General features: G+C 36.6%; 1 protein-coding gene across 1 annotated transcript in view; it reads right to left on the reverse strand.

Moving 5' to 3' along the window:
- DNAH12 (dynein axonemal heavy chain 12) overlaps positions 1-26,428 on the reverse strand; it is a 399,320-nt gene that overhangs the window by 261,609 nt on the left and 111,283 nt on the right. Inside the window, exons 18-23 of the mRNA XM_066351331.1 lie at positions 24,089-24,274; positions 16,492-16,692; positions 14,222-14,416; positions 10,733-10,854; positions 10,355-10,637; positions 6,471-6,590 (exon numbers count right to left, since the gene is read on the reverse strand). Coding sequence (XP_066207428.1) covers positions 6,471-6,590; positions 10,355-10,637; positions 10,733-10,854; positions 14,222-14,416; positions 16,492-16,692; positions 24,089-24,274 — 1,107 coding nt within the window. The remainder of the gene's footprint in view (positions 1-6,470; positions 6,591-10,354; positions 10,638-10,732; positions 10,855-14,221; positions 14,417-16,491; positions 16,693-24,088; positions 24,275-26,428) is intronic.

The following is a 26,428-nucleotide window of genomic DNA, read 5'->3' on the forward strand; positions in this document are numbered from 1 at the left end:
TCCAGCTCCTCACCCCTTCTCTCTCTCTCTCTCTCTCTCTTTTTCTCTCTCTCTGTCTCTCTCTCTCCTATCTAAAATGAATAAATAATAATTTTAAAAATTAAAATATTTTTTTAAAAAAAGCAAAACCAAACCATATGCTGCCTTCAAGAGACACACCTAAGCTGCAAGGACAAAAGTAGACTCAAAGTGAAAGGCTGGAAAACAATTCTCCAAGCAAATAATACCCAAAGAAAGCAGGGTAGCATTACTCATTTCTGACAATGCTGAATTAAGACAACAAAGGTAACCAGAGACAAAGATGGTCATTTCATAATGATGAAGGGAGCATTGTATCAAGAAGACATAACACTCCTTAATATATATGCACTGAACCAGGGAGCACCAAAATATATAAGATATCTACTGATCTAAAGATAAAAACAGACAAAACACAATCATACTTGAAGATTTCAACACATCATTGATGCCTGTAGATCATCCAAAACAGAAAATTGATAAAGAAATATTGGCCTTTAAGGACACATTAGACCAAATGGACATACAGTGGTACCTTGAGATATAAATTTAATTCGTTCTGTAATTGAGCTCGTAAGTCAGTCAACTCGTATATCAAACTGCCGATACTGGACCCATGCACCAACGTGCCAACTAGCGGCAGCTTCCCGAATCACGACTCATATCTCGAAATTTTGCTTGGATCTCAAACAAAAATACGGACCGAGTCACAGCTCGTATCTTAAAAAAAAAAAGAAAAAAAAATATTGTATGTTGGTCTGTTCGTATCTCAAGGTACCACTGTAATAAACATTTACAAAACATTTCATCCCAGAACTTCAGAGTATATATATTTTTCCCAGTTTACATAGAACATTCTCAAGAACAGACCATATGTGGGGCCACAAAACTAACATCAATAAATTCAGGAAGATTGAAATTATACCAAGCATATTCTCTGACCATAAGGCTTTAAAATTAGAATTCAACAGCAAAATGGAAGGAAAGAAACCCACAAGAATGTGGAAATTAAACAACATACTTCTAAAAAAATGACTGGGTAAAAGAAATAAAAGCAGAGATAAAAAGGTATATACAGAGAAATGAAAATGACAGCACAATATATCAAAACCTCTGTGATGCAGCAAAAGCAGTAATAAGAGGGAAGTTTATATCATTAAAGGCTTATATCAAGAAACAAGAGAGGGCCCTGGCCAGTTGGCTCAGCAGTAGAGCATTGGCCTGGCATGTGGAAGTCCCGGGTTCAATTCCCGGTCAGGGCACACAGAAGCGCCCATCTGCTTCTCCACCCTTCCCCTTCTCCTTCCTCTCTGTTTCTCTCTTCCCCTCCCACAGCCAGGGCTCCATTGGAGCAAAGTTGGCACTGGCACTGAGGATGGCTCCATGGCCTCTGCCTCAGGTGCTAGAATAGCTCTGACTGCAGCAGAGCAACACCCCAGATGGGCAGAGCATCGCCCCCTGGTGGGCTTCCCAGGTGGATCCTGGTTGGGTGCATTTGGGAGTCTGTCTGACTGCCCCTCTGCTTCTAACTTTGGAAAAAAATTTAAAAAAAAAGAAAAAGAAAAAGAAATAAGAGAGGTCCCAAGTAAACAACTTAACATTACATCTTAAGGAACTAGAAGAAAAGAACAAAGGCAAAACAAAATCAGCAGAAGAATGGAAATACTAAAAATTAGAGCAGAATTAAATGAAATAGAGAATAGAATAACCATAGGAAAATTAATACAACAAAGAGCTGGTTCTTTGAAAAAATCAATAAAATTGACAAACCCCTGGCCAGACTCACTAAAGAAAATATAGAAAGGACTCACATAAACAAAATCCTAAATGAAAGAGGAGAAATTACCACAGATATCATAGATATACAAAGGATCATAGTAGAATATTATGAAAAATTATATGCCACCAAATTCAAAACCTAGAAAAAAATGAATAAATTCCTAGAGCTATACAATTTTCCTAGATGAGTCACAAAAAAGTGGAAAATGTAAATAGACTCATAAGCATGGAGGAAATAGAAACAACTATTAAAAACCTCACGAAAAATAAAAGTCCAGGACCAGATAGCTACACTAGTAAATTCTACCAAACAATCAAAGAAGATTTGGTTCCTCTCCTTCTCAAAGTCTTTCAAAAAATAGAATAAGAAGCAATACTTCCTAACACATTTTATGAGGCCAACATAACCCTCATACCAAAATCTGGCAAGGACAATACAAAAAAAGAAAACTACAAACCAATACCTCTAATGAATACAGATGCAAATATCCTAAAGAAAATATTAGCAAATCGAATACAACACATTAAAAAAATAATGGGGAGAAAAAGATGGCAGTGGAGTAGGCGGATGAAACCATAAGCATCTTAGAAGAAAACATAGGCAGTAAGCTCTCCGACATCTCTCGGAGCAATATATTTGATGATTTATCTCCATGGGGAAGTGAAATAAAAGACAGGATAAACAAATGGGACTATATCAAACTAAAAAGCTTTTGCACAGCTAAAGACAACAAGAACAGAATAAAAAGACAAACTACACAATGGGAGAACATATTTGACAATACGTCTGTCTGATAAGGGGTTAATAACCAAAATTTATAAAGAACTCGTAAATCTCAACACCAGGAAGACAAACAATCCAATCCAAAAATGGGCAAAAGAGATGAATAGACATTTCTCCAAAGAGGACATACAGATGGCCAACAGGCATATGAAAAAATGCTCAACATCACTAATCACTAGAGAAATGCAAATTAAAACCACAATGAGATATCACCTCACACCAGTCAGAATGGCGCTCATCAACAAAACAACACAGAATAAGTGCTGGCGAGGATGTGGAGAAAAGGGAACCCTCCTGCACTGCTGGTGGGAATGCAGACTGGTGCAGCCTCTGTGGAAAACAGTATGGAGATTCCTCAAAAAACTGAAAATCGAACTGCCTTTTGACCCAGCTATCCCACTTTTAGGAATATACCCCAAGGACACCATAGAACGGCTCGAAAAGGAGAAATGCACCCCCATGTTTGTGGCAGCATTGTTCACAATAGCGAAGATCTGGAAACAACCCAAGTGTCCGTCAGAGGACGAGTGGATTAAAAAGCTTTGGCACATATATACTATGGAGTACTACTCAGCCATAAGAAATGATGACATCGGATCCTTTACAATAACATGGATGGACCTTGATAACATTATACGGAGTGAAATAAGTAAATCAGAAAAAAAACTAAGAACTACATGAATCCATACATAGAAGGGACATAAAAATGAGACTCAGAGACATGAACAAGAAGGTGATGGCAACAGGAGTGGGGGGTGGGGGGAGGGGGGATGGACTGAAGAAGGAGAGAGGGTTTGGAGGAGGGGAGGGGCACAAAGAAAACCAGATAGAAGGTGACAGAAGACAATTTAACTTTGGGGGAGGGGTATACAGCACAATCAAATGTCAAAATAATCTAGAGATGTTTTCTCTCAACATATGTACCCTGATTTATCAATGTCACTGCATTAAATTTAATAAATAAATTTTAAAAAATCATATGACCCTATCAATAGATACAGAAAAGGCATTCAATAAGAAACAACATACCTTTATGTTTAAAACAGTAAAATGGGTATAAAAAGTAAGTACCTCAACATAATAAAGGCCATATATGACAAACCATCAGCTAATATATTAAATGGTGAAAAACTGAAAGCCTTTCCTCTAAAATCAGGAACAAGACAAGGCTGCCCACTCTTTTCATTCCTATCCAACATAGTGCTGAAAGTTTTAACCAGAGAAATCAGACAAGAGTAAGAAATAAAAGGCATTCTTATTGGAAAAGAAGAAGTAAAGGTTTCACTTTTTGCAGATGACATGATCTTGTATACAGGAAACCCCGAAGACTCCACAGAAAGATGATTAGAAGCAATAAACCAATACAGTAAGGTCGCAGGATACAAAATCAATATACAGAAGTCTATTGCATTCATATATGCCGACAATAAAACTTCAGAATATGAACTCAAAAAAATATTACCTTTTACAGTTGCAACAACAACAAAAAAATACCTAGGAATAAACTTAACAAAGAATGCAAAAAATCTATATACTGAAAACTACAAAATATTATTAAAAGAAATTGAAAAAGACACAAGGAGACGGAAAAATATTCCATGTCTATGGATAGGAAGGATCAACATAGTTAAAATGGCCATCTTACCCAAAGCAATATACAAATTTAATGAAATCCCCATCAAAATTCCAATGTCATTTTTTTAAGGAAATGGAACAAAAAATCACCAGGCTTGCATGGAACCATAAAAAACCCTGAATAGCCAAAGCAATTCTGAGAAAAAAGAACAAAGTTTGAGGTATTACAATACCTGACTTCAAATTATACTACAGAGCCACGATAATCAAAACAGCATGGTATTGGCAGAAAAACAGACATACAGACCAATGGAACAGAATCACGAGCCCAGAAATACAACCACATATATACAGACAAATCATCTTTGACAAAGGATCCAAAAACACAAAATTGAGAAAAAAAAGCCTCTTCAATATATGGTGCTGGAAAAAGTGGAAAGCCACATGCAAAAGAATGAAACTTGACTACGCCTTGTCCCCCTGCACAAAAAAAATTAATTTTAAATATATCAAAGACCTAAATATAAGATCTAAAACCGTAAATTAGGCCCTGGCTGGTTGGCTCAGTGGTAGAGCATCAGACTGGCGTGTGGAACTCTCGGGTTTGATTCCCAGCCAGGGCACACAGGAGAAGCGCCCATCTGCTTCTCCACCCCTCCCCCTCTCCTTCCTCTCTGTCTCTCTCTTCCCCTCCCACAGCCAAGGCTCCATTGGAGCAAAGATGGCCCAGGAGCTGGGGATGGCTCCGTGGCCTCTGCCTCAGGTGCTAGAGTGGCTCTGGTTGCAACAGAGTGACGCCCCGGATGGGCAGAGCATCATCCCCTGGTGGGTGTGCCGGGTGGATCCTGGCCGGGCGCATGCGGGAGTCTGTCTGACTGCCTCCCCGTTTCCAGCTTCAGAAAAATACAGAAAAAATAAGTAGATAAATAAATAAATAAAAATAAAACAGTAAATTACATAGAAGAAAACATAGGTACTAAACTCACACACCTTGGCCATAGAGAAAGAACAATTTATGAATTTGACCACAAAAGCAAGGGAAGTAAAGGCAAAAATAAATGAATGGGACTATATCATACTAAAAAGTTCTGAACAGCAAAAGAGACTGACAACAAAAGAATTAGGCAGCCAACTAAATGGGAGATGATATTTGCAAACAACAGCTCTGATAAGGGGTTAATATCCAAAATATATAAAGAACTCACAAAGTTCAGCAACAAACAAGCAAGTAAACCAATTAAAAATGGTGAGAGGACCTGAACAGACATTTCTCCCAAGAAGATATACAAATGGCCAACAGATAGATGAAAAACTGCTTATCTTCACTAGCTATTTGAGAAATACAATTCAAAACTACAATGAGATACCACTTTACACCTGTTAGATTAGCTATTATCAACAAGACAAGTAATAACAAGCATTGGAAAGGTTGTGGAGAAAAAGGAAACCTCATTCACTGCTGGTGGGAATGTAAATTAGCACAACCATTATGGAAGAAAGTATGGTGTTTCCTCAAAAAAATTAAGAATAGAACTACCATATGACCCAGCAATCCCTCTACTGGGTATATACCCCCAAAACTCGAAAACATTGATATGTGAAGACACATGCACCCCCATGTTCATTACAGCATTGTTCACAATGGCCAAGACATGAAAACAAATAAAGTGTCCCTTGACAGAGGATTGGATAAAGAAGATGTATTACATATATTCAATGGAATACTACTTAGCCATAAGAAATGATGACAGTATCATTTACAACAATGTGGATGGACCTTGAGAACATTATACTGAGTGAAATAGGTAAATCAGAAAAAGCTAAAAACTGTATGATTTCACACATAGGTGGGATACAAAACTGAGACTCATGGACATAAATAAGAGTGCAGTAGTTACCAGGTGGAGCGGATGTGGGAGAGGGTGGGGGTGGGAGGAAGGGTATAAGGAGGGACAAATATAAGGTGACGGAAAATTATTTGACTTTAGGTGATGGGTATGCAACGTAATCAACTGTTCAAATGCTGTGGAGATTTTTATCTGAAATCTATGTACTCTTTTTGATCAATGGTACCTTGTTAAATTTAATTTTCTGAATAAAAAACAATTCAAACTTCATAATATATCTCAATATAGAAGTGAATTACAGACTAGAATGATTTTATCTAAGCATATTATAAAATATAGTAAGTTTTCAAAGAATTATAAAATTTAAGGCTACATGTAGGAATTGGGGGGGAAAATTGACTTTGAAAAAAAATTATAAGATATGACATGTAGAAAAGAATGCTATTTAAAATCAAATAATGCTTTACCTTTGTCCCATCACTTATAACTTCTTGTGTCTCCAAAGTCCAGAACATTTGAGAAACACAAAGTACAACTTGGCCAGGCCACTCTCGAACCCAGTCTCTTCTCGCAGAGTCTGGATAAGCCTGAATAATTAAAAAGCATTTCTAATTTTAAAAGATTACTAAAGAAAAATAAAGATAAATGTCTAACAATAAACATGTATATAATATTTGATACATTACACTGGGGAACAAAATTTTTGTTGCATCCACAAAAACACTTGTTCTTACCTAATTCGAGTGTGCTGATCTCAAATCTGACATTAGTTTTTCTCTGTAAGCTACAGTTCTTTTGCAATTCAAGATTTTAGGTTTTCATCTTATTGTAAAATTTTCAACATTTAGTTTAACATAATGAAGTAGAATGTTTTCTTGGGCATCATCTTTGTCAAAATATAGTAATTTATATAATGCAGTAAATACACTAAAAGATATGATTGCATCAGAATTTGTCCACAATTTCAAAATAGAACATATTAAAACACTTATTTTAATCATAAAATTTGCGCAAAACATATTTAAATTCTATTCAGGCAAAAATTTGTGTTTGTAGCTCTTGCAGTTGTGTACTTGTTGAGGACAATCTTGTTTGATGCTCCAGCAGTAGTCTGCCATCATATTTCTGTCCCATGGCCCCTGATAATGCTCTTTAATCATCTTCAGATCTTGATGAAAGTGTTCTCCCTGCTCATCACTAACAGCTCCAAGATTTTTGGGAAAATTATCAAGGTGACTGTTCAGGAAGTGAATCTTCACGCTCATGTTACATCCAATGTCGTGGAAAGCCAACAGCATCCTTTGAACCAGAAGTTCATAGTTTTCTGCTTTTTTGTTGCCAAGGAAGTTCTTTGTAACTGCCACAAAAGACTGCCATGCTGCTTTCTCCTCCTTATTCATCTTCCTGGAAAATTCTTCATCACGCATGAGGGTTCAAATTTGAGGTCCATTGAATACATCTGCTTTATGTTGAAAGCATTCACTTTCTCTATTCAAAGCCTGAACAAACCACTTCGTTAAGCCAAGTCTGATGTGAGTGGGGGAAATAATCCTGTCTCAATTAACTACAGGTTCATTCACAATATTTTGCATCCCTACTTCCAGAGCTTCACGTTTTAGCCACTCTTTCTGTGTCCAGTGTCTCTCCCAAGCTAGGCTGTCCCACAAACACAGAAAGCAAGGATACTTCGTGAAACCTCTCTGTTGTCCTAGCAAGAAATTTACCATTTTAAGATCCATAAAAATGATCCAGTTATGCTCCTCATACTTCAGTAAGTCGAGGACAATTTTTATGTCATTCTCACTAAGTCATTCAATTCGGGTTGGCTAAACTGCTGAGGGGTTAATGACTGCTTGGCATCAGAAGAAGACCCTTCAGATTCTACAACCATTTCTTCATGCATCTTATCAAAATACACTTGATCACCATGTTCACTTTCTTCATCCTTAGAAGAAATAAAACCATTGAAAACTGGAACCGGGAGTGTCTCATAGTGTGGGATAGGTCATATTGCTGAAGGAATATTAAGATATGCGATCATATGCCAGTTTTTCTTGCTGATGACCTTTGTATGGATCAGACAGAAATAACAGTCACTGCTGTGGTCCTTAGGTTAACGCGAAACCATGGGAATACCAAAAGGTATTCCTTTGCATTTTCCTTTTGTCCAGTCATAAAGCATTTCCTCACAATTATGACACACAATATGAGGAGCCCAATTCTTGTCTTGATCACCAAGGGGAACTTGAAAATAGGCAATATATGCACGTGTCACAAATGATGAAATATTACGCCCTTGATGTTGAAGTGTGTAACAGCCACATATATAACAGAAGGTGTCAGGACTATTCTTACATTTATGCCTATCGAAGAAGCCATGATTCAATCTTAAAATAAAATAAGAGGGTGTTTTTATAAGATAATAAAATTTTACATTTAAAAACAACTACAATTATGTAAAAGTGATGTTTGTAAAACATTAATTGCCTTGTGGTTATGTTCAATCCAAGAGTCATTGCTTTTAACTCCAATTTAAAAACCAATGCATGCCATTAACTGTAACAAAAAGAAATTAAAATTGCATAAAAACTATAGCATGCACCAAAAAACGGATTTCAGATTTGGAATCAGAGATGCAGAAATATATAGAAAAAGTTCTAAAACCTCATGCAACAGAAAATAAAAAAAAATTGTTCCCCAGTGTTATAGGCTAGAATATCCTACATGTAGGCTAAGAAGATAGTCATGAAAATTTGTAGATGACTATTTAAAATACCTGAAAAATGTTTGTAAATTATATTTTTGAAGTATTTATATAATTTTTATGTTACTTTTCTGTGGGGAGTTTTCACATTTTCTAAATAGAACATTTATTACCTCTATTATAGTAAAATATAGGGATTATTTTAAACTGTAAAAAAATAAATTAGTCTAATAGCTTATGCATATTGATGTCAAGATTTAATTGAAAAGTAGACTATACAGTTTAGTGGAAAATTGGACTCGTGCTTGGAACTCTGGCATTACTAAGCCATAGCAATTCTAAAAATTTGTAATGACTAGAGTACATAATTTAAATAAACATATATTTGTTCAATTATTATTGAAAAGTCTGTGCTTTTGAGGTCAAAGTATACTTTCATGTCTTTCTTTTATGTATTTGAAGGGATTGGGGTTAAATAATAACTTGCTTCAAAAGTAAATGATAATAGTAGATCCAAATTATAAACTGAAAAAAAACTACAGAACAAAGTTTGAAGTTGATGTTAATAGAAACTATATATCTAATACAACAATATCATCTTTAATATAAGATAATAACACCATCTTCAACATACTTTAGATATAAATATAAGGTGTAAATATACTATTATTAAAATGCCTTTTGGTTAGCAATATTTAGAAATATATGCAAATAGCAAAGAATCTTAAGTTTCAATGAAGGATGAGTTTCAAAAAATGGGTAAGCCACTGCTAAGTATGTAGAAGATAGATTTCTATATTTATTAAAGAAACACTTTCATGGAAAAATGTTGGTTCTTTCCTATGTGGTTTAGTTTGTTTACCGTCATAAGTAAAAACAAGAGAGAAAACGTCAGGAATTATCTACAGGAACACTGAAGCTGAACAGAGAACAGCCACTGCAAGAAGATGAGCTTCGTAGGGCTCTTGGTAAAGGAAAAGGGATGCTTCACTCACACAAGGTGAGTTGCTGGCTATAAGGCTGTAATGCTTTTAAAAAATTTTTTAAATTATACAACTGTTCCTTTGTGATCCCCCAAAGCTGAAATATACTGAAGTTTATCATTCAAGATTGGGCTTACTGGATAAGCATAAGTGAGGTACATGTAGTATCTAGGTGTTGTATTTCTTTCAAATATATATCCTCTTTTAATGTTTGTTCAATTCATTTCAAGTTTTTAAGTAATTAAGTGTACAACAGTAAGTAAACTAGATCATGCATTTAACACCCACATTTGAGGTTCTCACTGATCCCAGGGACTTTATACAGGACACCAAGATGCTCTTCTACCTGGTTAATTCCTACTTATTCCTTGGGTCTCAATTTCAACTTCATTTCCTCTAATTGCCTGTCATTAGAACCACCTCCCCATTCTAAATCATATACACCTCATTATTCTTCCCTTGTAGCACTTAATCACATATTATCATCAATTCTTACTAATATTATTTTAATAGTAATGTTAGAAACAAACAATGAGTAAATAAAATTATAAATGGTTGTAAATAGTAGGAACTTGAAGTATTAATTTACTAGTACCATTTGAAACCCTCCTAAAAGAAAGCATGTACAGAATATAAAGTATACATGAAATCCCTGAGAACACACCAGCCTGGCTGCAGCGACCACATCATGAATACTGCGGAGCATTAAGTCTTCCACTTGAATGAGCCACTTTTCCACAGCTCCTCGCGCGGCAGACGTGGAAATAAGCGCAATCAGCTCCACACGCTCACCTTCAGAGCTATACATGGCTTTAATGTCCAAATTGGGAAGAAACTCCAATTTAGCAATGCCCTCAAAGCATTTTTTTAAATGAGGCTGAACTCTAAGTGGATCTTTGGTCTCTGACAAAATCTCTAACATTTCATCATTTGATAAGAAGAAAAAACTAGAGAAAAACATGCAAACACAAAAGCTTTAGAGATAATTCATCACACATCAAAAATTGCTTTCAATTACAGCACAATTGATTATCCATCATACCGAGGGAAGAAAAGTCGTTTTTTTTCAAGATATGCATTAAGCCCTTTCATAATTTTTTCCAAAAGTTCATTGCAGTTCTGTAGTTTTTCCAGTAAACCTGTTAAAGAAGTAGCAGCAAGAACCTAAAAGAGACATATTTGTTCAGTTTATCACTTATATGTAAGATATAAGACCTAAACATTAATCTATATGTCAAAAATGTTAAAATGTCAAAAGGCTTTTGAAAATTGTTACAAACTTTTTTGTAGTGAAAAACTATTAAAATTCAATAAGTCACAATTCTTCTAATCTAAAGATGCTAGCTACAAATGAGAAGTTGTGACTGTCATGCAATTTTCATTTATTCTATATTCTATTGAGTGATGTAGAAAGTGTTAGGTAGATGTGTGATATAATTTTTACATTTACAACAGTCAATTATAAACTTAACAATCCACATGTATCAGTTGGCAAACTACATCTCATGGGCTAAAAATCTAGCCTCCTACCAGCTTTTCTCTTTTTCAGTTTTAGGAGGTATAATTAACAAATAAAAATTATATCTATTTAAGGTGTACAACTTGATGTTTTGATGTACATATACATTGTGCAGCCAGTTTTTGTATGGCCCACAAGCAAAGAATTATTTTTACACTTTTAAAAGTAAAATAATATTTCATGGCACATAACAATGTCAGTGTTCATAAACAGTTTTACTGTAGCACAGACACATCCATTCAGTTATGAACTGCCTGGCTATTTCTCACTACAATGACAGTAAGTTACCTAACTGCAAAACAATAAAAAACTTAATTGCCAAAAAAACAAAAACAAACTATATCTCACAAAGCCTAAAATATTTATCATCTGGCCCTTGGCAGAAAAAAATTGCTGACTTATGATCTGCAAAAAATCATGTCTCATAAAGGTTTTAAAGTCAACATATAAGGCAAAACCCTTCCAACTCATAAATATCAGTATGCCATTTACTCTCAACAAGTCCAGCACAGCTATTTTTTCAACCAGCATTGAAACAAATTATTTATTATGTTTAATACCAGATTTTAAAAAGTGGACATGTATTACAAACTTTGCATAATATGTGTATGAAAAATACATAGTTTCTATTTCAACATTAGACTCAACACTCAACAAGTTGCTATCCTCATGAGGAAAGACATAGCAAGTGAGATCATAAGAGAACTACAGATTTCTTTTCCCCTTCACTCCCAAGCATGTAGGCTTTAAGTGGAATCACATGCACTATTTATATTCTCTCTCTCTCTCTCTCCATTTTATTTTATTTTACTGTTTATTTTACAAGAGGAAGGGAGCAGTGAGTGTATATCATAAAAGTAAGTTAAATGTACATGTGAAGCAGCTCCACCATCCAACAAGGGATTGATATCCAAAATATATAAAGAACACATACAACTCAACACCAAACATTCAAATTTAAAAATGGGTAGAGGACCTGTACACTTCTCCCAGGAAAACATACAAACGGCCAACAGATATATGAAAAGATGCTCAACTTCACTAGTTACTGAGGAAATGCAAATCAAAACTAAAATGAGACCCTGGCTGTTTGGCTCAGTGGTAGAGCGTCAGCCTGGTATGTGGATGTCTCAGGTTTGATTCCAGGTCAGGGCAGGAGAAGTGGCCATCTGCTTCTCTATCCCTCCCTCCTCCCCATTTTTTTTCTTTCTCTCTCCCTCCCTCTTCTTCTCCCACAGCCATGGCTTAATTGATTCAAGCAAGTTGGCCCTGGGCACTGAGATGTGTTGTGGACTGTAAATGGCAAAAAGCCATTGTAGATTTTGAGGCTTAGCAAAAGGCTAAGTTCTCCCCCCACCATCTCCATATTTGGCTTTGATGCTGAGTATCTGCACTCACTCCACTTGCTTCCTTGGGCTGCTGGAAGCAATATACATGCCCTTCCTCTGACTCTTTGTTTCAGATGTTGGTAGATTTCACTAATGTATCCTATTTTTGCCTTGGGAGAGTTCCTGTCTTAGCCTTTGATGTGCAACTTTGTATCAGGGTCCTTGATTTGCATATGTCTATATAATAAAGCGAACTGAGGCTATGAGGCACTCGGATACTGCCAGGCATGTTGAAGAGTCCTCCCGGTCCCATCGTTTTTGTTTTGATGTGTGTTTCCTTAATTCCACACCATTATTTGGAGCCGCTGGTCCGCAGCAGAGATGGCTCTGTGGAACCTCTGCTTCAGGCACTAAAATATGTAGCTCAGCCCTAGATGGGCAGGGCATTCCCAGTAAGGGGCTTGCCTGGTGGATCCCAGTTGGGGCACATGTGACAGTCTGTATTTCTGTCTCCCTTTCTCTCACTTAAAAAACAAAACAAACAAACAAAAAACTACAATGAGGCCCTGGCTAGGTAGCTCAGTTGGTTAGAACATCATCCCAATATGGCAAGGTTCTAGCTTCTGTCGGGACACATACAAGACTCAACAAATGAATGCATAATAGGTAAAACTGATGTCTCTCTCTCTCCTTCCCTCTCTCTCTAACAATCAATTTAAAAAATTTTTAAATACCTGTTAAAATGGTTGTTATCATCAACCAGACAAGTAATAAGTGTTGGAGAGGTTGTGAAAAAAAAAAAAGGAACCCTCCTTCACTGCTGCTGCTGGGAATGTAAACTGGTACAGCCACTACTAAAAAGAGTATGGAGGTGCCTCAAAAAATAAGACTAGTCACCAGATGACCCAGCAGCCTCTCTTCTAGGTATCTACTTGAAAATTTTGAAAACATTTATTCACAAAGATATATGCATCCCTATATTCATTGCAGCATTATTCATGGTGGCCAAGATAGGGAAACAATCAAAGAGTTCTTTGACAGATTATTGGGTAAAGAAGATGTGGTATGTATATACAATAGAATATTACTCAGTCATAAGAAAAGATGAAATACTGTTGCCATTTATGACAACATGGATGAACCTTAAAAATATCAGGCTAAGTGAAATAAGTCAGGCAGAAAAAGATAAGAACCATCTGATTTCACTCATATGTGGGATATAAAATTGAAAGCAACAAATGAATAGACAAGAAAAACAAACAAATAAAAACTGATAGATATAGACAACAATAGAGTATATACCAGAGGAAAGGGGGTTGGGAGTATTAAAGAATAAAGGATGTCAAATATATGGTGATAGAAGATGATTTGACTTTGGGTGGTGGGCACACAATGCAATATACAGGTTATATATCATAGAATTGTACACTAGGAACCTGTATAATCTCATTAACCAATATCACCCAATAAATTTAATAAAAAAGAATTATAAGTAGTATATCTTATTAATTGAAAAGCAAAATTTTAATGCTTTATGCTTTCTTACATTTTTCTGAACTTTGTAGTTTGCACACAATGATCAAGTTTTATTTTTGTAATCAGAAAAAAAACTAAATGCTTTTTTTTTAATAGCAAAAAATAAAAGTTTCCCCTTTATTTGTAAGAGAGAAAACAAACACTACACCTTTGGATCTTTTGCACAAAACTTCATGATCTCCCTCCAATGTCTGTCTACTGTCTGAAATTGACGTCCTTCTTCTGGCATTTGTTGCATGATATCCTCAGAACAAAAAATGGGCTCCAAGTATAGCCAATGGGCTTGTACTTTTAACCATTCATCAATTGTCTCTTGTATACGAATCAAACGGTCCTCCCAGGCCTTAATGAAAAGCATAGTATACTAAATTTCAGTTATTCAAGTAAATCCATAAACTATAGCAAGAAATATGTATTTAAAATTTGCTGTTTTTTAAATCAATGCACAACAGCTCAAGGTAGCTTATGGGTGTCTCACATGGATATAGAAAAACTCTAGGTCTGAAGTCTTCTTAAATCATTGGTATTCACAATTGGAAATGACTGTAGTTATTTAGATCAGTTTCCTAATCCCTTGGTAAACCATCCAAGTCCAAAAAGCATCCAGAAATATATCCTGATCTACATCCAATGGTTAACCTATGGGCTATTTTGTTCCCCAACCCAAGGGACATTTGACAATGTCTGGAAACATTTTTATTTGTCACAACTGACAGGATGAGGGTACTACTAATATCTAGTGGGTAAGGCCAGGGATGCTGCCAAACTTTCTACAATGTACATGACAGTCCCTACAACAAAAAATTGTTTAGCCCAAACTGTCTTTAGTGCCCAATTGAAAAACCCTGCTCTACATCAACACTATTTGGAAAAATTTTTTTAAATAATAACAACAATAATAAAAGTCTCCTATCTCTCTTAAGTTTCCTAGAATCAATAAAATACTTCATTAGTTGAAGGCATTCATATAATAATCTCTTTGGTTCTTAAATATGTGGCCTAAGGTCCAATATGTCAAGAGAATAGGCCTCATATTTTTATTGTTTTTAAAGCTCTAAAAGAGCTTTTAAATTTGTCTTGTAAGTTCTCTCTTGTTAGACAAGAAATTTCTGCAAAACACAGAATATCTTATCAAAAAAGTCTAAGTCAACCTGATTCATGAGGAAATGTGCAACATTATGTTCCTTTGGAAGAACATGGCTACTTGCCTTCTCTAAACATCGGGAGTCAAGATCTTTCACAAAAGTACTATTTATACTAATTTAAAACCAGACTAACTTGGTTTGAATTCCAGCTCTGTCATTTATTAGCTGGGTGAAATTGGATAAATTAACAATCCTTCTATGCTTTGGTTTCCTTATCTATGAATACAGGTAATATAAGTGCCTACCTTGAAAGTCTGCTATGGAAATCAGATGGATTGGTAAGTGTAAAGCCCCTAGAGCAGTATCTGGCACACAGTTAGAAATCAATAAATATAAGGGGAAATACCCATTTTTTGTTTGTCTTTTCCCCATTATATATAGTCCCAGTTAGAATTTTGATACTACCTATGAAGGTATTAGTTATTAAAATTTTTTGCTTTCTCTATTTACCCACATCAACTATAAAAATGTCAAGTAATCTTATAGTCTCAAATATCACTTATTTCTCCTCAAGTGGAAAATAATTCATTATTATTCTAAAAACCCTCAAGCTAGTTACTCAGAAATATAATTAAAGCATGGTATATAGAGCTTCACTACAAGTTACAAGATATAGCATGGGACAGGGTTTAGATTGTTTAAAGTTAGAATAAGTAATACCAACTATTTCCCTTCCAAGTCTATCACATTAGAGATTTTTTTAATAAAACATAATTTGTTCTTTTAAAAATCATTGTCTATGATCATTGTCTTTTTAAATTTGTCCCTGTGGCCCTGGCCGGTTGGCTCAGTGATAGAGCGTCGGCCTGGCGTGCAGAAGTCCCGGGTTCGATTCCTGGCCAGGGCACACAGGAGAGGCTCCCATCTGCTTCTCCACCCATCCTCCTCTCCTTCCTCTCTGTCTTTCTCTTCCCCTCCCGCAGCCGAGGCTCCATTGGAGCAAAAGATGGCCCGGGCGCTGGGGATGGCTCCTTGGCCTCTGCCCCAGGCGCTAGAATGGCTCTGGTCGCGACAGAGCGACGCCCTGGATGGGCAGAGCATTGCCCCCTGGTGGGCATGCCAGGTGGATCCCGGTCGGGCGCATGCGGGAGTCTGTCTGACTGCCTCCCCGTTTCCAGCTTAAGAAAAATACAAAAAAAAAAAAAAAGAAAGAAAAAATTTGTCCCTGTATTTCTCTAAAGCTATCCAACAAAAATATGTATTTCCACAAGAGCATATATATAATAAGGCTGAAATTTTTACAAATGACCAGGAGCTATCCTGTTTAACATACCTTGATCTCTTTTTCAAATGGCTTAATGAAAGGTGAGCCTCTCATTGTCTGAGTTTTTATAATTTGATCATCTAGGACAGCCTGAATCTCATCTACTGAAGAAAGAATACACACTCCAGTCTCACGATACAGACTTATATGAAAAGCAATATCACCCCAAGTTCCTATCATGGTATTCATGGCCTTCTCTAATGAATATTCCTAAAATGGAGGAAAGAAGAAAGAATGGGATGGTGAGAAAAGAATCTTATTTACTGTATGAACTTTCCCTAATAAATTCAGTAAGCATATGTCTTAAAATAATCTGGCTACACTGTAATTGTCTTTAAGTTAGAAAAATTTTATAAACAACTGAAATATTCCTAAGGAGAATGACAATGTAGTTTTTTATGTTGAATTTTTTAAAACTTTTATTTAGGCCCTGGCCACTTGGCTAAGTGGTAGAGCATTGGCCCACATGTGGATGTCCCAGGTTTGATTCCTTGATCAGGGCACACAGGAGACGTGGCCATCTGCTTCTCCACCTCTCCCCCTTTTTCTTCTCTCTCTAAATCTCTCTCTTCTCCTCCTGCAGCCATGGCTTGGTTGGAGCAAGTTGGCCCCAGGCACTAAGGATGGCTCCATGGCCTTGCCTCGGGCACTAAAATAGCTTGGTTGCCAAGCAATGGAGCAACAGCCCCAGATGGGCAGAGCATGGCCCCATAGGGGGCTTGACAGGTGGATTCTGGTCAGGGCGCATGCAGGAGTCTGTATCTCTGCCTCCGTTAAGAAAAAAAATAAAAGTAAATTTAAAAATTTTTATTTATAAAATTAATGGAGTGACTGATCAATAATAGGAGCACATGTTTCAGATAAACATTTCTATAGCACTTGAACTGTTTGTTGACTGTGTTGTGTGCCCATCACCCAAAGGCAAATCATTTTCCATCACTGTCTATTTGTCTCTTTTTCATCCTCCCCCCAACCCCTTGTCCTGGTAACCAGTTCACTTTTATCTATGCCTATGAGTCTCAGTTTTATATCCCACCTATGTGGAAAACATATAGTTCTTAGCTTTTTCTGATTTATTTCACTTAGTATAACATTCTCAAGGTCCTTCCATGTTGTCATAAGTGGCAATATGTCATCATTCCTTATGGCTGAGTAGTATTCCATTTAATGTACCACATCTTTATCCAATCCTTTATCAAGGAACTCTTTGGTTGCTTCCATGTCTTGGTCACTGTGAATAATGCAGCAACGAACATGGGGGTGCATGTGTCTTTGTGTACCAATGTTTTCAAGTTTTTTGGTTAGATATCCAGTAGAGGGGTTTCTGGGTCATATGGTAGTTCTATTCTTAATTTTTTGAGGAATGACCATACTTTCTTCCATAATGGCTACCAGTTTACATTCCCACCAGCAGTGAATGAGGGTACCTTTTTCTCCACAACCTCTTCAACATTTATTATTACCTGTCTTATTGATAACAGTCAATCTGACAGGTGTGAGGTGGTATCTCACTATAGTGTGTGTGTGTGTGCGTGCACGCATGAGCACGTGTGTGTGTCAGAGACAGTGAGAGACACAGAGAGAGGAACAGATAGGGGCAGACAGACAAGAAGGAAAAGAGATAAGAAGCATCAATTCTTTGTTACGGTACCATAGTTGTTCATTGATTGCTTTCTCATACATGCCTTGACCGGGGTGAGTTACAGCAGATCGAGTGACACTTTGCTCAAGCTAGTGACATTGGGCTCAAGCTGGTGAGCTTTGCTTGAACCAGATGAGCCCAAGCTCAAGCTGGAGACCTCAGGGTCTCGAACCTGGGTCCTCTGTGTCCCAGTCTGATGTTCTATCCACTGTGCCACCACCTGGTCAGGTTCACTGTAGTTTTTATTTGCATCTCTCTAATTGCTAGTAAAGATGAGCATCTTTTCATATATCTGTTGGCCATTTGTATGTCTTCTTGGAGAACTGTCTTTTGAGATCTTCCTATTTTTTAATTGGATTGCTTGCTTGTTTGTTGCTGAGCTTTGTGAGTTCCTTATATATTTTGGATATTAACCCCTTATCAGAGCTGTTGTTTGTGAATAACATCTCCCACTTGGTTGATTGCTTTTTCATTATATTGTCAGTTTCTTTTGCTGTGCAGAAGCTCTTTAGTTTGATATAATCTCATTCGTTAATTTTTGCCTTTACTCCCCTTGCCTTTAGGGTCAAATTCATCAATTGTTCTCTATGGCCAAGGTCCTTGAGTTTAGCGCCTATGTTTTCTTCTATGTAACTTATTGTTTCAGATTTTATATTTAAGTCTTTAATATATTTTGAATTAATTTTTGTGCAGGGGGACAAGGTTTAGTCAAGTTTCATTCTTTTGCATGTGGCTTTCCACTTTTTCCAGCACCATTTATTGAAGAGGCTTTCTTTTCTTCATTGGCTTTTTGGCTCCTTTATCAAAGATTATTTATCCATATATATGTGGTTTTATTTCTGGGCTCTCAATTCTGTTCCATTGGTCTGTCTGCTTTTCTGCCAATACCAAGTTATTTTGATTATTGTGGCTCTGTAGTATAATTTGAAGTCAGGTAGAGTGACATCTCCTGCTTTATTCTTTTTCCTCAGGATTGCATTGGTTATTCGGGGGGTTTTATGGTTCCATACAAACCTGGTAATTTTTTGTTCTATTTCTTTAAAAAATGACATTGGGATTTTGATGGGAATTTCATTAAATTTGTATATTGGTTTGGGTAATATGGCCAGTTTAACTATGTTCATTCTTCCAACCCATGAACATGAAATATTTTTCCATTTCATTGTGCCTTTTTCAATTTCTTTCAATAATGTTTTGTAGTTTTCAGTATATAGGTCCTTCACATCCTTTGTTAAGTTCATTCCTAGGTACTTTATGTTTTTTGTTGCAATTGTAAAAGGAATTGTTTTTATGGGTTCATTTTCCGAAGTTTCATTGTTGGCATACAGAAAAGCAGTAGACTTTTGTATATTTATTTTGTATCCTGCAACTTTACTGTATTGCTTTAATGTTTCTAATAGTTGTTTTGTGGGTTTTTTTGTGATATTTTTGGGGTTTTCAATGTACAGGATCCTGTCATCTGCAAAAAGGAATACCTTTACTTCTTCTTTCCTGATATGAATGCATTTTATTTCTTTCTTTTGCTTGATCGCTCTAGCTAAAACTTCCAGAACTATGTTGAATAAGAGTGGCTACAGTGGGCAGCCTTGTCACATTCCTGATTTTAGAGGAAAGGCCTTCATTTTTTTCACTACTTAATATGATATTAGCTGGTGGTTTGTCATATATGGCCTTATTATGTTGAGATACTTTCCTTCTATTTGTACCATATTGTACCTTATTGAGAGCCTTTTATGCATCTAATGATAAGATCATATACATAGTTTTAGTTCTTTGTTTCATTGTTGTGGTGTATTACGTTGATCGATTTCTGTATTTTGAACCATCAATGTGCTCCTGGAATGAATCCCACTTGATTATGATGTATTGCTTTTTTAATGTATTGTATTCATTTGCTAGTATTTTATTAAGGATTTTTGCATCTGTATTCATTAGAAATATTGGTCTGTAGTTTTCTTGTATTGTACTTGCTTGGTTTTAGTATACGGTCTATGTTGACCTCATAAAATGTGTTAGGAAGTATTGCTTCTTCTTCTATTTTTTGGAAGACTTTGAGAAGGATAGGTACTAAATCTTCTTTGAATGTTTGGTAGAATTCTAGTGTAACTATCTGGTCCTGGACTTTTATTTTGGGGGAAGTTTTTGATAGGTGTTTCTATTTCCTCCCTGCTTATGGGTCTATTTAGGTTTTCCAATTCTTCGTGGTTCAGTCTAGGAAGATTGTATAGTTCTAGGAATTAATCCATTTCCTCTAGGTTGTTGAATTTGGTTGGTGGCATATAATCTTTCATAATATTCTACCATGAATTTTTGTATACCTATGATGTCTATGGTAATTTCTCGTCTTTCATTTCATATTTTCTTTATTTGAGTCCTTCCTCTTTTTTCCTTAGTGAGCCTAGCCAGTGACTTGTCAATTTTATTGATCTTTTCAAAGAACTAGCTCTTTGTTATATTAATATTTTCTATAGTATTTTTTGTTCTCTATTTCACTTAGTTCTCTAATTTTTACTATTTCCTTTCTTCTACTGACTTTGGATTGTCTTTGTTCTTCCTTTTCTAGTTCCTTAAGGTGTGATGCTATGTTCTCTACTTGGGATCTCTTATTTCTTGATATAAGCCTGTAAAGATATAAACTTCCATCTTATTACTCCTTGTGCTGCATCCACAAATTTTGATATGTCATGTTGTCATTTGTCAGTATATATCTTTTTATCTCTAGTTTTATTTCTTCTTCGACCCAATTATTTTTTAGAAATGTTGTTTAATTTCCACATTTTTGTGGGTTTCTTTACTTCCTTTTTACAGTGGAATTCTAATTTCAAAGCCTTATGATTAGAAAATGTGCTTGGTATTATTTCAATCTTTCTGAATTTGTTGATGTTAGTTTTGTGGCCCAACATATGTTCTATCCTTGAGAATGTTCCATGTACACTGGAGAAGAATGTATAATCTGATGTTTTAGGATGAAATGTCCTATAAATGTCTATTATATCCATTTGGTATAGTATGTCATTTAAGGCCAATATTTATCAATTTTCTGTTTGGATGATCTATCTAAAGGCATCAATGGTGTGTTAAAATCTCCAAGTATGATTGTGTTTTCTCTGTTTCTATTTTTAGATCAGTTAGTAGATGTCTTATATTTTGCTGTTCCCTTGTTCAGTGCATATATATTTAGAAGTGTTATGTCTTCTCGATACAATGTCCCCTTTATCATTATGAAATGCCCATCTTTGTCTCTGGTTACCTTTGTTGTCTTGAAGTTAGCGTTGTCAGATATGAATATGGCTATATCTTCTTTTCTTTTTTTATATTATTTGCTTGGAGAATCGTTTTCCAACCTTTCACTTTAAGTCTATTTTTGTCCTTGCAGCTTAGATGTGTCTCTTGAAGGCAGTATATGGTGGGGTTTTGCTTTTTGATCCAATCTGCCACTCTGTGCCTCTTTATTAGTGAGTTCAGTCCACTTACATTTAGGGTAATTATTGACACTTGAGGATTTCCTATAGCCATTTTATGTTTTGTTTTCTGGTAGCTCTGTGTCTTATTTGGTTCTTCCCTTTTTTGTTTCTCTTAGTTGTTTTTGTTTGGTGGTATTCTCTATTTCTCCCCCCCCCCCGTTTCTTCTTTTTTAAGCTGTATGTTTCAGTAGTGGTTTTTTCGTGGGTAGTTACCATTAGGTTGAGAAAAAAAATGTCAAATGTACAAGAGTCCTTTGTCATATGAGTGCTTCTGCACTCTATCATCCTTTAGTACTGCAGATCTTTATCTTCTCCCCTTTTATGTTATTGTTGTCACATACTCCTTGTTTTTATTGTGATCTTGTTGGAGCTTTTACCCGTAGTTTTGATTTCTTTTGTTCTTTGTATCTGGTCTAATAACCCTCTTAAGTATTTCCTGCAGTGGAGGTTTTCTAGTGATAAATTCCCTCAGCTTCTGTATGTCTGTAAAATTTTTTATTTCTCCTTCATGTTTGAAGGATAATGTTTATGGATATAGTATTCTTGGCTGGTAATTCCTCTCTTTCAGCACTTTGAATGGTTGGGTCTACTCTCTTCTGGCTTGTAGAGTTTCTGCTGAGAAGTCTGATGATAACCTATTGGGCATTCCTTTATATATTATGTTCTTCTTTTCCCTCGCTATCATGAGGATTTTTTTCTTTGTCATTCATTGTGCCTTGGAGTAGGTCTGTTTGGGTTGTGGTAATTCAGCATTGTGTTTGCTTCTTGGATTTGAAGCTCTTTTTCCATAGATTTGGGGAGTTTTCATCAATTATTTGTCTGAATAGGCTCTCCATTCCCTTCTCTCTCTTCTTCTTCTTCTTCTGATATACCCATTAGTCTTATATTGCTCTTTCTGATGGAGTCAGACAGTTCTTATAGAGCTCTCTCAGTTTTTTTTAATTTGTGAGTCTCTCTCCTCTTCTCTCTCTCCTCTTCTCTCAAGTTGCCTGTCTCCAATGTCACTGATTCTTTCCTCTACCTGGCTTGTTCTATTAGCTAAACTTGCTACCTCAGACTTCAATTCACATATTGAGTTCTTCATCTCTGTTTTTAAAGTTTCAATCTCCTTGGTGAGGTATTCATTTTGTTCATTAATTTGTTTTCTGAGGTCATTAAGTTGCCTGTTGGTGTCTTCCCCATCTCACTGAGTATTTTCAGAACTTCAATTTTGAATTCTCTATCATTTAATTCCAAGTCTTCCATGTGATGGGGATATTTTTCTGGAGATATTTCATTTTCTTCCTGAAATACGTCTCTGTCTTGTGTAGCCATGGTACTCAATTTCTTCTTCCTTGATGGCAGTTGAGAGTGGTATTATTAAGAACCCTAACCAAAAACAACTAAAAAAATTGAAAAATTATATAAAATATAAAAATTTTAAAAATTATGGCAAGAATAAAAACCACAGGAAATAAACATTGAAAGCACTGAAGAAAACAAGACACCCACAATAAAATAAGAATAAAAATATAAAAATTCAAAAATAAAAAAGAGGGAAAAGCATAAGAAGGAAAAAAGGAAAAAGGGGGGGAGGAAAAAATAAATTTCGGTTTTGAGAGGTTTCTTCCAGTAGGTGTCTCCGTATTACAATTTTTAGTTCTGTGAAGTTCCTGGGCTGTCTGCTGAGATGTTGCTGTCTGCAATGATGAAGGTGGGTCCGCACTCACATTAGTGGGTGGAGTGTGTTGTGAGGGCTATTTGGCTTCGGCTTTCCTGCTTCACAGCTCTAAAGATGGTGTTCTCAGGCTTCTGGGCACTCCTTCCCACATCTCAATAGACCTGGGGACCGGAGAGTGACACTTCTGTTCTTCAGGGGAGAGTGGCTCTAGACAGCTTAGCTGTGGGTTTTGTCTCTGCCATTCTCCTTACTGTGAGGTGAGGGAGGAAGAATCTGGGAGGCTGGGGACCAGCTACACTTTAGTTTTCTCTGTCTCTGCCAAGTGCAGACTGCAGGCAGACCATCGGAACACTGGCCATGACCCTGTGCTCTTACAGCTTTGGTTTATCTCCCCTACCACCTTTAGTCCATTTGGTGTATGGATCTTTCAGGTGTACCTGCAAGCCCAGCTGCGGTTTCTTTTCTGTGTTATAGTTGTTTAATTTGTTGAAATTTCAAGGGGGAGAGATCAGGAGTATCTCTCATGTTGCCATTACTCTGACATCATCTCCCACTCAATATTCTTCATGGAAAATTTATATATCAAGATTAGCATAGCATCCATGCACATCAGAATAAGCATTAAGAAGAGGTGGAAGGAAACATTGCTAGTCTGGATTCAGGACAAGGAAGTAAGATAGAAGCACACACTTTGTGGGGAGAAAGAAGAGTGGTCTTCTATCACTTTTAACATCTCCTCCCACTGCTTATCCAGTACTGTACATTCAATCACAACAAAAGAATGACAATTTGATTAACAAAATCATTAAATAAAGTATTTCAGTTGATCTCCATATTTACCTTGCTTGCACCTGCACTTATCACTTCAAATTGTTCCAAATATGGTGTAAGGTTTAATTTTAAAACTTTTCTCAGTGTAGTCCCAGAGTCTGGTGTCAAGTTATAGCCTACAATTTCTGATATCTGCTTCCAGTGACGTGCTCTCATTCCTGGATTGCACAGGATAGAGACAGTAGGGATATTTTCCTAATGGTAAAAATATAAACAGTAATGAGTCATTCACTTAATTTCCATACACATACACTTAAAATTATTTAATATATTTAATGAGCATAATCAAAATCCCAATTAAATATAGAGCAGGGGTAACAAACCAACAAAGTTATTCTAAAGTTCATCAGTAAAAATAAACATGTAGAAATAGCCAGAAAAATTATGAGAAAGAAGGAAGAGGGATAAATAATCTATAAGATGTTAAAATATATGATAAAACTATGGTAATTAAAATTATTGCATTATAATAGAAATACAAAGTTGTTATAGGTAGAAATATATAGTATAAGATAACAGCATATTATAAGCACATACATACACATAACATGATTGGGGAAAAACCCTGCACGAAAATGCCAAACTGTAACTTTTGCTGGGAAATGAAAATTAGATATTCTACAAAAACTCTAAGTCCATTATTTCTTTTATTAAATTTATTGGGTAACACTGATTAACAAAATTATATGGGTTTCAGGGCACAACTCCACAATACATCATCTGTATGGTGGAACACATACACTGTATGGTGTGTTTCTATGCCAACTAAAGACTCCTTCTATCACCATTTATCCTCCCTCCTCTGGCATTCGTCACACTGTTGTCTGTATTTGAATTTTATCTCTCTCTTTTCTTTCTTTTTTTATTTTTATTTTTGTGACAGAGACAGAGAGAAAGACAGAGAGAGGAACAGATAGGGACAGACAGGAAGGGAGAGAGATGAGAAGAATCAATTCTTCGTTGTGGCACCTTAGTTGTTCATTAATTGCTTTCTTGTATGTGCCTTGACCAGGGGGCTACAGCAGAGCAAGTGACACCTTGCTCAAGCCAGCAACCTTGGAATCAAGCCAGCAATGTTCAAGCCAGCAACCATGGGGTCATGTCTATGATCCCAAGCTAAAGCCAGTGACCCCACACTCAATCTGGTAAGCCCACACTCAAGCTGGATGAGCCCACGCTTAAGCTGGCAACCTCAGAGTTTTAAACCAGGGTCTTCTGCATCCCAGTCAGATGCTCTATCCACTGCACCAGCGCCTGATCGGCTCTCTCTTTTTTTTTCTTTTGCCCAATCCTTTCACACACACCCAAACCTCCCAACCACTGTCAGCCTGCTCTCTAGAAGTCTGTCTCTCCTTGCTTGTTAGTTCATTTTGCTCATTAGATTCCCTATATGAGTTAAATCACATGGTTGATACAGCTACAGTGGAAAGCAGTATGGATTTACCTCAAAAAAAAAAAAAAAAAAAAAAAAAAAAAAAAAAAAAAAACATGACACCACCTTATGACCCAGCAGTTCCACTTCTGGGAATTTATCTGAAGAAACCTAAAACACTAATTCACCAGAATATATGCACCCCTATGTTCACTGCAGTGTTATTTATAATACCCAAGATTTGGAAGCAGCCCAACTGCCCATTAAGAAATGAGTGGATAAAAAAGTTGTGATACGGCCCTGGCCGGTTGGCTCAGTGGTAGAGCGTCGGCCTGGCGTGCAGAAGTCCCGGGTTCGATTCCCAGCCAGGGCACACAGGAGAAGCGCCCATCTGCTTCTCCACCCCTCCCCCTCTCCTTCCTCTCTGTCTCTCTCTTCCCCTCCCGCAGCTGAGGCTCCATTGGAGCAAAGATGGCTCGGGCGCTGGGGATGGCTCCTTGGCCTCTGCCCCAGGCGCTAGAGAGGCTCTGGTCACAACAGAGCGATGCCCTGGAGGAGCAGAGCATAGCCCCCTGGTGGGCAGAGCGTCGCCCCCTGGTGGGCATGCCGGGTGGATCCCGGTCGGGCGCATGCGGGAGTCTGTCTGACTGTCTCTCCCCGTTTCCATCTTCAGAAAAAAAAAAAAAAAAAGTTGTGATACATTATACAATGGGATACTACCCAGACATTAAAAAGAAGGAAATCTTACCTTTCCAACAGCATGGATGGACCTGGAGAGCATTATGTAAGTGAAATAAGCCAGTCAGAGGAAGACAAGTACCATATGATTTCACTCTTACATGGAATCAAATGAACTAACAAGCAAAATAGAGACAGGCTCATAGATAGAAAACAGGCTGAAAGCTCTGTGTGGGGGGACTAAGCGGGAGGGAGGCTAAAAGAGGAGGGACAGAAAGATTAAAAAAAAAAAGAACACA

Source organism: Saccopteryx leptura, chromosome 10 (genome assembly GCF_036850995.1).
Source record: "Saccopteryx leptura isolate mSacLep1 chromosome 10, mSacLep1_pri_phased_curated, whole genome shotgun sequence".
In the NCBI taxonomy this organism is placed as follows: Eukaryota; Metazoa; Chordata; class Mammalia; order Chiroptera; family Emballonuridae; genus Saccopteryx; species Saccopteryx leptura.